The sequence below is a fragment of the Rhinopithecus roxellana genome, chromosome 17 (assembly GCF_007565055.1).
Source record: "Rhinopithecus roxellana isolate Shanxi Qingling chromosome 17, ASM756505v1, whole genome shotgun sequence".
Lineage (NCBI taxonomy): Eukaryota > Metazoa > Chordata > Mammalia > Primates > Cercopithecidae > Rhinopithecus > Rhinopithecus roxellana.
In genome coordinates, this window is record NC_044565.1 from 21135484 (window position 1) to 21147801 (window position 12318).

Consider the following 12318-nt stretch of genomic DNA (forward strand, 5'->3'; position numbering starts at 1 on the left):
TATCACTTTAAAATGTAATCAATTTATGAATCTTCTCCCTAGAAAACTATTTAATAAAGCTCTCATAAAAATATGTTTTGAGTTATCCAAATCTAAAGTTAAAGCGAGTCACGGAATTGCAAAGGCAATAAAAAAATTATAATCACATAATCAGCAAATGCTGACAGTTTGACTCCCTGTTTACCAATCTGGATGTCTAGACGGTAACTGCTGTCTTCAAGAGACTCACCTAACACATAAGGACTTACATAAAGTTAAGGTAAAGGGGTGGAAAAAGGTATTCCATGCAAATGGACATCAAAAATGGGCAGGAATAGCTATTCTTATTTAAGACGAAACAAATTTTAAAGCAACAACAGTTAAAAAAGACAAAGAAGGATATTATATAAAGATAAAAGGACTTTTTCAACAAGAAAATATCACAGTTCTAAATATATATGCACCTAGAACTGGAGTTCTCGAATTTATAAATTTATAAAACAATTAATACCAGACCTTAGAAATGAGATAGACAGCAACACAATAATAGTGGGGGACTTCAATACTCCACTGACAGCACTAGACAGGTCATCAAGCCTGAAAGTCAACAAAGAAACAACTTAAACTATACCCTAGAACAAATGGACTCAACAGATATTTACAGAACATTCTACCCAACAAATGCAGAATATACATTCTATTCATCAGTATAGAATATTCTCCAAAATAGGCCATATGATAAGCCACAAAACAAGTCCCAAATAAATTTAAGAAAATCAAAATTATATCAAGTACTCTCGCAGACCACAATGGAATAAAATTGGAAATCAACTCCAAAAGGAATCCTCAAAACCATACAAATACATGGAAATTAAATAACCCTAAAGACTCATCCAAAAAGCTCCTAGAGCTGATCAATGAATTCAGCAAAATTTCAGGATACAAAATTAATGTACACAAATCAGTAGCTCTGCTATACACTAACAGTGACCAAGCTGAAAATCAAATCAAGAACTCAACCCCTTTTACAATAGATGCAAAAAAAAAAAGCTGCAAAAAAAAAAAAAATTACTTAGAAATATACCTAACCAAGGAGGCGAAAGACCTCTACAAAGAAAACTACAAAACACTGCTGAAAGAAATCATACAACACAGACAAATGGAAACACATCCTATGCTCATGAATGGGTAGAGTCAATATTGTGAAAATGAGCATACTGCCATAAGCAATCTATAAACTCAACGCAATTGTCATAAAAATAACACCATAATTCTTCACAGAGTTAGAAAAAAAAATTCTAAATTTCACATGGAACCAAAAAAAAGAGACCACATAGCCAAAGCATGATTAAACAAAAAGAACAAATCTGGAGGCATCACATTACCTGACTTTAAACTATACTACAAGGCCATAGTCACCAAAACAGTATGGTACTGATATAAAAATAGGCACATAGGCCAATGGAACAGAATAGAGAATCTGGAAATAAAGCAAAATACTTATAGCCAACTGACCTTCGACAAAGAAAACAAAAACATAAAGTGGGGAAAGGACACCCTATTCAACAAATGGTGCTGGGATAACTGGCAAGCCACATGTAGAAGAATGAAACTGTATCTTCATCTCTCACCTAAAAATCAAATCAAGATGGATCAAAGCCTTAAATCTAAGACCTGAAACCATAACAATTCTGGAAGATAATATTGGAAAAACCCCTCTTGACATTGGCTTAGGCAAAAACTTCATGCCAAAACCCAAAAGCAAATGCGACCAAAACCCAAAAGCAAATGCAACAAAAACAGAGATAAATAGATGGGACTTAAACTAAAAAGCTTCCACATAGCAAAAGAAACAATAGCCAGAATAAACAGACAACTCACAGAGTGGGAGAAAATCTTCATAATCTGGACCTCTGGCAAAGGACTAATATCCAGAACCTGCAAGGAACTCAAACAAATCAGCAAGAAAAAAACAAACAATCTCTTCAAAAAGTGAGCTAAGGACATGAATAGACAATTCTCAAAAGAAGGTATACAAATGGCCTACAAACATGAAAACTGCTCAACATCACTAACGATCAGGGAAATGCAAATCAAAACCACAATGCGATACCATCCTACTCCTTCAAGAATGGCTATAATAAAAAAATAATAGATGTTGGTGTGGATGTGGTGGAAACGGAATACTTTTACACTGCTGGTGGGAACGTAAACTAAGACAACCACTATGGAAAACAGTGTGGAGAATCCTTAAATAACTAAAAAGTAGATCTACCATTTGATCCAGCAATCCCATTACTGGGTATCTACCCAGAAGAAAAGAAGTCATTATATAAAAAAGATTCTTGTGCACACATATTTATAACAGCACAATTCACAATTGCAAAAATATGGAACCAGCCCCAATGCCCATCGATCAATGAGTGGATAAAGAAAATGTGTCTAGATATACGATGGCATACTACCTCAGCCATAAAAAGGAATGAAATAATGGCATTTGCAGCAACCTGGATTGATTTGGAGACCATTATTCCAAGTGAATGGAATGGAAAACCAAGCATCAAGTGTTCTCACTCATAAGTGGGAGTTAAGCTATAAGGACACAAAAGTGTAAGAATGATACAATGGACTTAGGCAAGTGGGGAAAAGGATGGGAGCGAGCTGAGGGATAAAAGGACAAAAGACTACACATTGGGTACAGTGTACACTGCTCGGGTGGTGAGTGCACCAAAATCTCAGAAATCACCACTAAAGAACTTATTCATGGAACCATATGCCACCAGTTTTCCCAAAACCTATTGAAATAGAAATAAATAAATAAATAAATAAAATGCAATGGCAGTGGTATGGTCTTTTCAATAAAAGATACCAAGTTAACTGAAAAATAAAGAGATAATTTTAAGTAAAAGTAAAATATACTGTTAAGATTTTAAAAGCTTTGGTATTATTTGATAAAGGAAAGTTCTATTACTTTAAAATGGGGGGGAATTGACTAAGAACTTTAACTATTACCTTTAGTAATAATATCAAGTATTTACCAAGTATGAACAAGTATATTTAATATGAAACATTTTTAGCTGGTGTATCCCACTTTTGGGGGGCTAGGAGTACAAAACCAAAGCCAAGCAGTTGCCTTCTTCTTGACTCTCCAAACCAAGCCAGTCTCTATACCTACTCACTGTCTGTCACTTTCTTTTTTTTTATTATACTTTAAGTTCTAGGGTACATGTGCATAACGTGCAGGTTTGTTACATATGTATACTTGTGCCATGTTGGTGTGCTGCACCCATCAACTCGTCAGCACCCATCAAGTCATCATTTATATCATGTATAACTCCCCAATGCAATTCCTCCCCCCTCCCCCCTCCCCATGATAGGCCCCAATGTGTGATGTTCCCCTTCCCGAGTCCAAGTTTCCTCATTGTTCAGTTCCCACCTATGAGTGAGAACATGCGGTGTTTGGTTTTCTCTTCTTGTGATAGTTTGCTAAGAATGATGGTTTTCAGCTGCATCCATGTCCCTACAAAGGACGCAAACTCATCCTTTTTTATGGCTGCATAGTATTCCATGGTGTATATGTGCCACATTTTCTTAATCCAGTCTGTCACTGATGGACATTTGGGTTGATTCCAAGTCTTTGCTATTGTGAATAGTGCCGCAATAAACATACGTGTGCATGTGTCTTTGTAGTAGAATAATTTATAATCCTTGGGTATATACCCAGTAGTGGGATGGCTGGGTCATATGGTACATCTAGTTCTAGATCCTTGAGGAATTGCCATACTGTTTTCCATAATGGTTGAACTAGTTTACAATCCCACCAACAGTGTAAAAGTGTTCCTATTTCTCCACATCCTCTCCAACACCTGTTGTTTCCTGATTTTTTAATGATTGCCGTTCTAACTGGTGTGAGATGGTATCTCATTGTGGTTTTGATTTGCATTTCTCTGATGGCAAGTGATGATGAGCATTTTTTCATGTGTCTGTTGGCTGTATGAATGTCTTCTTTTGAGAAATGTCTGTTCATATCCTTTGCCCACTTTTTGATGGGGTTGTTTGTTTTTTTCTTGTATATTTGTTTGAGTTCTTTGTAGATTCTGGATATTAGCCCTTTGTCAGATGAGTAGGTTGCAAAAATTTTCTCCCATTCTGTAGGCTGCCTGTTCACTCTGATGGTAGTTTCTTTTGCTGTGCAGAAGCTCTTTAGTTTAATTAGATCCCATTTGTCAATTTTGGCTTTTGCTGCCGTTGCTTTTGGTGTTTTAGACATGAAGTCCTTGCCCATGCCTATGTCCTGAATGGTACTATCTAGGTTTTCTTCTAGGATTTTTATAGTATTAGGTCTAACATTTAAGTCTCTAATCCATCTTGAATTAATCTTTGTATAAGGAGTAAGGAAAGGATCCAGTTTCAGCTTTCTACTTATGGCTAGCCAATTTTCCCAGCACCATTTATTAAATAGGGAATCCTTTCCCCATTTCTTGTTTCTCTCAGGTTTGTCAAAGATCAGATGGCTGTAGATGTGTGGTATTATTTCCGAGGACTCTGTTCTGTTCCATTGGTCTATATCTCTGTTTTGGTACCAGTACCATGCTGTTTTGGTTACTGTAGCCTTGTAGTATAGTTTGAAGTCAGGTAGCGTGACGCCTCCAGCTTTGTCCTTTTGACTTAGGATTGTCTTGGCAATGCGGGCTCTTTTTTGGTTCCATATGAACTTTAAAGCATTTTTCCAATTCTGTGAAGAAACTCATTGGTAGCTTGATGGGGATGGCATTGAATCTATAAATAACCTTGGGCAGTATGGCCATTTTCACGATAGCGCGCGGCCAGGCGCTTGGCGCCAGAAGCGACAGCCCCTTGGGACTCGCCCCCCCCCCGCCTCACCGGGTCAGTGAAAAAACGATCAGAGTAGTGGTATTTCACCGGCGGCCCGCAAGGCCGGCGGACCCCGCCCCGTCCCCTCGCGGGGACGGTGGGGGGGGGGGGCGCCGGGGGCCTCCCACTTATTCTATACCTCTCATGTCTCTTCACCGTGCCAGACTAGAGTCAAGCTCAACAGGGTCTTCTTTCCCCGCTGATTCCGCCAAGCCCGTTCTCTTGGCTGTGGTTTCGCTGGATAGTATGCACGTCACTAATTAGATGACGAGGCATTTGGCTACCTTAAGAGAGTCATAGTTACTCCCGCCGTTTACCCGCGCTTCATTGAATTTCTTCACTTTGACTTTCAGAGCACTGGGCAGAAATCACATCGCGTCAACACCCGCCGCGGGCCTTCGTGACTGTCTGTCACTTTCTTACTGGCATCTTTTCTGTATCCTCTGCCATCTTTAAACGCCAAAATAGTGGTGATGGGATACTATTTCTTTATCACTAAACTACAGCTCCTTAAGGAATAAGATCCATGTCTTGTTTATCTTTGTAGTTTTGGTGCGTATCATAGTAGCTGGTGTCCCCACCTGCCCAAGAATCAAATCCACAGTCTTGATCATGGTTTCCAAGGTTCTATGTAATCAATGACCCAGTCTGATGCCCAGTCCCCCACCTAAACACTCTTGCCTCTCTTGCTTCACCTCCTAAGCCCTTCTTCTGCATTCCACTTCAGTTCTCATTGGCTTCCTTGCAAACAATTGGGCATGTGAAGTATGCACTCACTTTGGGAGCCTTGCCTTTAATCTTCCCTCCTCCTTTAACAATGTTCCCTTTGATCACATACATGACTCACTCCCTCATTTCTGCAGGTTTCTGCTCAAAAGCCACCTTATCAAAAAAGCCTTCTGTCACACACACACACACACACACACTCTCTCTCTCTCTCTCTCTCTCTCTCACCCATTTACCCTACTTTATTTTTCTTCATAGCTTTATCATTCCCTGAAATGATATATACAAGTCTCTATTCTTATATTACATCCTTAGGAGCAGATGTATTTTTGAATCAGATTTTTTTTCATTTCAGAAGTTACATTTTATAACAAGTCTAGTAGGGCCTGGGACAGCACTCTGTAATCTAACATATTAGTTTTCACAGCAAAATGTTTCAACATGACAAGTGAGTGCAGTAGACAGAATAATGGCCCCCTAGAGATGTTCATGTCCTAATCCCCCAAACCTGTGAATATGTTAGTATACATGGAAAAGAACTTTGCCGATGTGATTAAGTTAAGGATCATGGATGGAGAGACTGTCCTGGATCATCTGGTGGACTGATCGATCATACATGGGCCATTATGAGCAGAAGGCAGGAAGGTCAGAGGCTGATAAGGAGATATAATGACATAAACAGAGGCCAGTGTGCTGAGATTACAGGCTGGAAGAAGACCATGAGCCAAGGCATGTTGGTTGCCTTGAAAAGACCCAAAGAGTTTTCAATTCTATTATTCCATATAACATTTCTTTTCCATTTCTGTCTTATGTCAGAGTTTTTGGGGAAAGGGTACAGCCCAGAAAACTGCAGGGAAGCTGTTTGAGGATATTTACCGGATGGGCCATGTGCTGCTATTTCCTGAACAACAGGTAAGCTTGCCAAGGCTTTTACTTTAAGCATAAAGTTCAACAGCCACATATGTGCACCCTGAAAGACTTCGATTCCACATCCACAGAAATGGAACTTATTAAAACACATTTCAACCTTGAGACTAGAAATGCAATAAGTGGTAATATTTTGAACTAGTTTTGATGAATTCATTAAAAATAAGGTGTGGACATTTTTGTGGCTATAAATCTGTGGAGGAGCTTTAACAGAATACGTCAACCGAAGGCAAGTATTTGTCTCATTGTCAAAATTCTGAGATGAAAACATCACTGATACACTGAAGCAACATCCCCAAATCATAAAAACAGCAAAAATAGACAGATTCTCCTTTTCCAAAACTACAAACTAAGCTGAGAGATAATAATAAAAAAGTCCAGTGTTCCATTGACATTGCTTAGCAAGTGTGTCAAATGCAAGGATTCCTAGTTATCCATGCTGACTAGAATCAAAGGTTGAATGGACCATGTGTTATTAGGTTCCCAGAGAAACATTTTAGGTGATTGTAGTCTTTTTGCTTGTTTGGAATTTTGTTTCATACCTGGCTGAGTAGCGGCTCGAAGAGCATTAGGCAGCCGATTCACCTTTCTCATGATTTCTTTCCATGACTTGTCCACCTGAAGGAACATCTTGGCCTCTGCAGGCAATTGCCTCTGAATATCTGGAGCACTGAAAATACTTTCTAGGTAGAGCCAGTTTCTTTGGCAGGTCAGCCACTCTTCCTAGGAGAAAAATATGGACATTGTCAAATTTTAATTCCCCAATTAAAAACATATAGTTACAGTAAAAATCATGACACAGGGAATCACTGTATCTTTTTCCTTAAGGGTCGTGTTATACTCCTCACAGGTTGTTTGAAATTGAATTCCTTACAAGGTCCAAGATTCACCTTAGTCTGATTTCATCCCACTGTCTACTGAGCAGAGTTCTAATGGGTCTTCCATGTAGTTACCAGAATGGATCCAGAGAAACATGATTAAAATTACCCACAGGAGAGATTCAGGGGGCAGCATGATGCTTACGCAAGGAGATTTGAAGGGAAAAGGGAAGTTTGGTGACCATTTTCAAACATAAACAAGATTTTCATGAAAAAACGTTTGTTTTTTTCTTTTATCTCAATCATGTGTTAATTCTTCCTTCATCTTTCTTTAAAAATGAAAATTAAAAAAAAAAACCCTGCTCATGACAGCATATGTGGTATATATAGAAGACTGGAAGACGAAAATCATGCATTCCCTCTGCTTTTAGACAAATCACTGTTAATAAAAGAAATCAGAAATACAGGGTCGGAAATTAAATGTCCATAGATCTCACCTTTCCTCTGTGCCTCCTGCTATTACGGCATGTGTGCGCCCAAAATCCATGAAAGAGTTCCTCACTTCTCACTCTAGGTTTGGGAGTAAGCCCAAATGTCACAACCACTTCCTGGTTTGTCTTAGGTCTCACACTTTCCAAGCAATTCATTCTCTGGGGGGTCTTCACTAGTCAGCTTAGGTTTCTTTCAGGGACCCTCTATGAAAACGTCCCCTTTGACTTTGATCTGTAGTCCCTCCCTTCACAGGGCTCAGCCATCAGTCCAGGAGGCTGGACAGGACTCAGACAATGTGGTTGGTTGAAGAAGATGAATTTCTGAGAAAGTTCTCTTTGAAACAAAGTTGGCGCAAGTTATCTTTTCCCTCTTACTGCCTTTATTATTTCATAGATAACTTCTCATATTAGAATGTCTAGAAACCTAAACATAATTAAGTCAAGCTAAATATCTGAAGTCTAAGAAAGAGATTGGATGGGAACAAAGTGAGATTAGTGTAAGTGGGTTCTTTGTTTTGCTATGGGACAATCAAAGGTGGAAAAAAATCAAAAGGGTATGTGTACCACAAGGAGAGATTCCAAGGAGACTTCAAGCAACAATGAGCATTCTTCCAGTAAATATAAAGTCATTATAGCAAGACTCATAAGGTGGCCCCCAAGATGTGGCATTTACATCCCTGTGTAATCCTCTCCCCTTGAGTGTGGGTGCCATCTGTGACTTGTTCCCAGGCATATGGGATGTGGCAAAGGTAACAGAATGTACATAATTATGTTTATGTTATATAAGATTGTAATAGTCATCTTGCTAGGATCTTTTTCTTCCTTGCTAGATTGATGCAGCCAATGGTCATGGTCACATAAAGACAAAAATGTGGGCAACATCTAGGAGCTGAGGATGGCCTCCAGCTGAGAGCCAGCAAGAGATTGAAGCCCTTAGCCCAAGAATTCCCAGAAAATTAATTCTGCCAACAACTGAGTGAGCTTGGAAGTGGATCATTCCTTGGTTAAACTTCTGATGAGAATCCAGTCTGGCTGACATCTTAACTGTAAGCTTGTTAGACCCTGAGCAAGAGGCCTCAGTTAAACCATGCCTGAACTCCTGAGCCACAGAAACTGTGAGACAACAAAGGTATTGCTTAAGTTTGTAGTATTTGTTTCACAGCAAAATGATAATACAGGCATGCTTTGTTTTATCGTGCTTCACTTTACTGCACTTTGCAGATATTGCAGTTTTTATAAATTGAAGTTTTGTGGCAACCCTGCATCAAAAAGTTAATTCATGCCATTTTTCCAACAACATGTGCTTACTCTGTCTCTGGGTCACATTTTGGTAATTCTTGCAATATTAAAAATATTATTATTAAACATTATTATTATTATATCTGTTATGGTGATCTGTGATCAGTGATCTTTGATGTTATGATTATAACTGTTTTGGGGTGCCATGAACCATGCTTATATAAGATGGCAAACTTAATTGATAGGTATTATCTATGTTCTGTCTGCTCCACTGACTGGCTGTTCCCCTGTTCCCTATCTCATTTCTTCTCCTTAGTGCCCCCTGTCATTCCCTGAGACACAACAATATTGAAATTAGGCCAATTAATAACACTACAATGGCCTTTAAGTGTCCAAGTTAAAGGAACAGTCACATGTCTCTCAATTTAAATCAAAAGTTAGAAATGATTAAACTCAGTTAAGAAGGCATGTCAAAAGCCAAGATAGGTCAAAAGCTTAGCCTCTTGCACAAAACAATTAAGACAGCTGTGAATGCAAAGGAAAAGTTCTTGAAGAAAATTAAAAATGCAACTTCAGTGAAGACACAAATGATAAAAAGCCAAAACCCTATTTCTGATTTGGAGAAAGTTTGAGTGGTTTGAATAGAAGATCAAACCAACCATAATATTCCCTTAAGTTAAAGCCTAGTCTGAGGCAAGACTCTAACTCTTTTCAATTTTAAAAAGGCTAAGAGAGGTGAGAAACCTGTGGAAGTAAAGTTTGAAGGTAGCAGAGGTTGATTCATGAGATTGAAAGAAGCTATCGCTGTAACATAAAAGTGCAAGGTGAAGCAGCAAGTGCTGATGAAGCTGCAGCAAGTTATCCAGAGGATTTAGCTAAGATCGTTGATGAAGGTGGTTACTCTCAACAACAGATTTTCAATGAAGACAAAATAGCCTTCTATTAGAAGAAGATGCCATGTAGGACTTTTATAGCTAATGAAGATAAGTCAATGCCTGGCTTCAAAGATTCAAAGGACAGGCTGACTCATGTTAGGGATAAATGCAGCTGGTGACTTTGAGTTAAAACCAATGCTCATTTACCATTCAAAAAATCTCAAGGCCTTTAAGAATAATGCCAAATCTACTCTGCCCATGCTCTAAAAATGAAACAACAAAGCCTGTGTTTACACATCTGTTTACAGCATGATTTACTGAATATTTTAAGCCTACTGTTGAGACCTACTGCTCAGAAGAAAAGTCTTCTTTCAAAATATTACTGTTCATTGACAATGGACCTGGTAACCCAAGAGCTCTTATGGAGATGTACAAGGAGATTTACATTGTTTTCACGCCTGCTAACACAACGTCCATTCTGCAGCCCATGGATTAAGGAGTACCTTCAACTTGAAAGTCTTATTATTTAAGAAATACATTTTGTAAGGCTATATCTGCCACAGATAGTAATTACTCTGATGGATCTGGGAAAAGTGAATTAAAAAACCCTCTGGAAAGGACTCATCATTCTAGATGCCACTGAAAATATTTGTCATTCATGGGAGGAGGTCAAAATATCAACACTAATAGGAGTTTGGAAGAAGTTGATCCCAACCCTCATAGGTGACTTTGAGGGATTCAAGACTTCAGTGGAGGAAACAACAGCAGATGTGGTGGAAATAGCAGGAGAACTAGAATTAGAAGTGGAGCCTGAAGATGTGACTGAATTGCTGCAATCTCATGATAAAACCTGAACAGATGAGGACTCGCTTCTTATGGATGAGCAAAGAAAGTGGTTTCTTGAGATGGAATCTACTCCTGGTGAAAACGCTATAAACATTGTTGAAATGACAACAAAGGATTTAGGATATTACATAAATATAGCTGATAAAGCAGAAGTAGGGCTTGAGAACATTGACTCCAATTTTGAAAGAAGTTCTGTCATAGGTAAAATGCTATAAAATATTACATGCTACAAAGATTTTTTTTTTTTTTTTAATAGAAGGAAGAGTCGATGAATGTGGCAAACTTCATTGTTGTCTTATTTTAGGAAATTGCCACAGCACCCCCAACCTTCAGCAGCCACCCATCAACACTGAGGGAAGATCTTCCACCAGCCAAAAGATGATGAGTCACTGAAGGCTCAGATAATCATTAGCATTTTTTAGCAATATAGTATTGCACACTTAATGGACTACAGTACAGTTTAAACATAACTTTTCAAAAAATAATTTCAACTTATATTTTAGATTCAGGGATTACACGTGCAGGTTTGTTAAATGGGTATGCTGCGTAATGCTGAGGTTTGAGGTATGAATGATCTTGTCAGTCAGAGAGTGAGCATAGTATCCAATAGGTAGTTTTTCCACCCTTGCACCCTTCCTCTCTCCCCTCTTTAGTAGTCTCCAGTGTCTATTGTTTCTATCTTTGTGTCCATGTATTCCCAATTCAACATAACTTTTATATGTTCTTTGAAACAAAAAAATTCAAGTGGCAAAATTTCTTTATTGCAACGTTTGGGTTATCATGGTGGTTTGGAACCAAATCTACAATATCATTGAAGTATACCTATGCAAGGGTGATGGTAAAAGCATTAAGCTGTATAATTACGTAAAGAAGAGCTCAATACCTGTGCATTTCCCTTACATTCTAAACACAATAACATGTCCACAATTAACACTTACGTTTTAAAACCATATAGTATTTAAATAATGAAACAAATAATTCCTAAGGTCCTTGTGACTCTCCAATACTCTGAGTGTATGAATCGAAATTATTCTTACTCACCAGTGTTTGATTAAATAAAGCAAGTTGTTTTTGCCATTTATCCACTCGAGTTTTCAGTGGACCAACGTAACGTGATGAGGCAAGGGTTGCAACATTGATGGTGCTATCATCAAGAAGGACCTTTAAAGGAAGGGGAAGAAAACACATGCAGCACCAAGTATTTGCGCTTTCAGTAATATTTCAGATACATAATCCCAAGTGTCTACTTAAAGGCCAACTCTTTGAATTAATAGCTTAGCCCCTCCTACTGTTTCCTACTCATCAATTTCCCCTCATTATTCACATCCTTGTGGCACCATGATGTTCTTTCAAAGGTCAGCTAGGACTTCTGATTGCCAAATTTCTGCTGCTCCTGTAATTAATAACGGCAGGAGTTTTTGTTTGAGTTGACACTCTTCTCCTCTCTCTGCTCACTATTAGGTAACTTTTACCTTCTTAACACAATTTGATCACCCGGGTTTGCCTTTGTTTCTCAAAATATCATATACTGGCAAAATTAGC

At 38.4% G+C, this 12318-nt stretch overlaps 1 protein-coding gene across 2 annotated transcripts in view; it reads right to left on the bottom strand.

Moving 5' to 3' along the window:
• The window catches only part of DNAH6 (dynein axonemal heavy chain 6), a 330576-nt gene that overhangs the window by 214941 nt on the left and 103317 nt on the right, over positions 1–12318 (bottom strand). For both annotated transcript variants that reach the window (XM_030920632.1, XM_030920633.1), the window contains 2 exons: positions 11818–11937; positions 7050–7230 (listed from right to left, as the gene is read on the bottom strand). In XM_030920632.1, coding sequence (XP_030776492.1) covers positions 7050–7230; positions 11818–11937 — 301 coding nt within the window. The remainder of the gene's footprint in view (positions 1–7049; positions 7231–11817; positions 11938–12318) is intronic.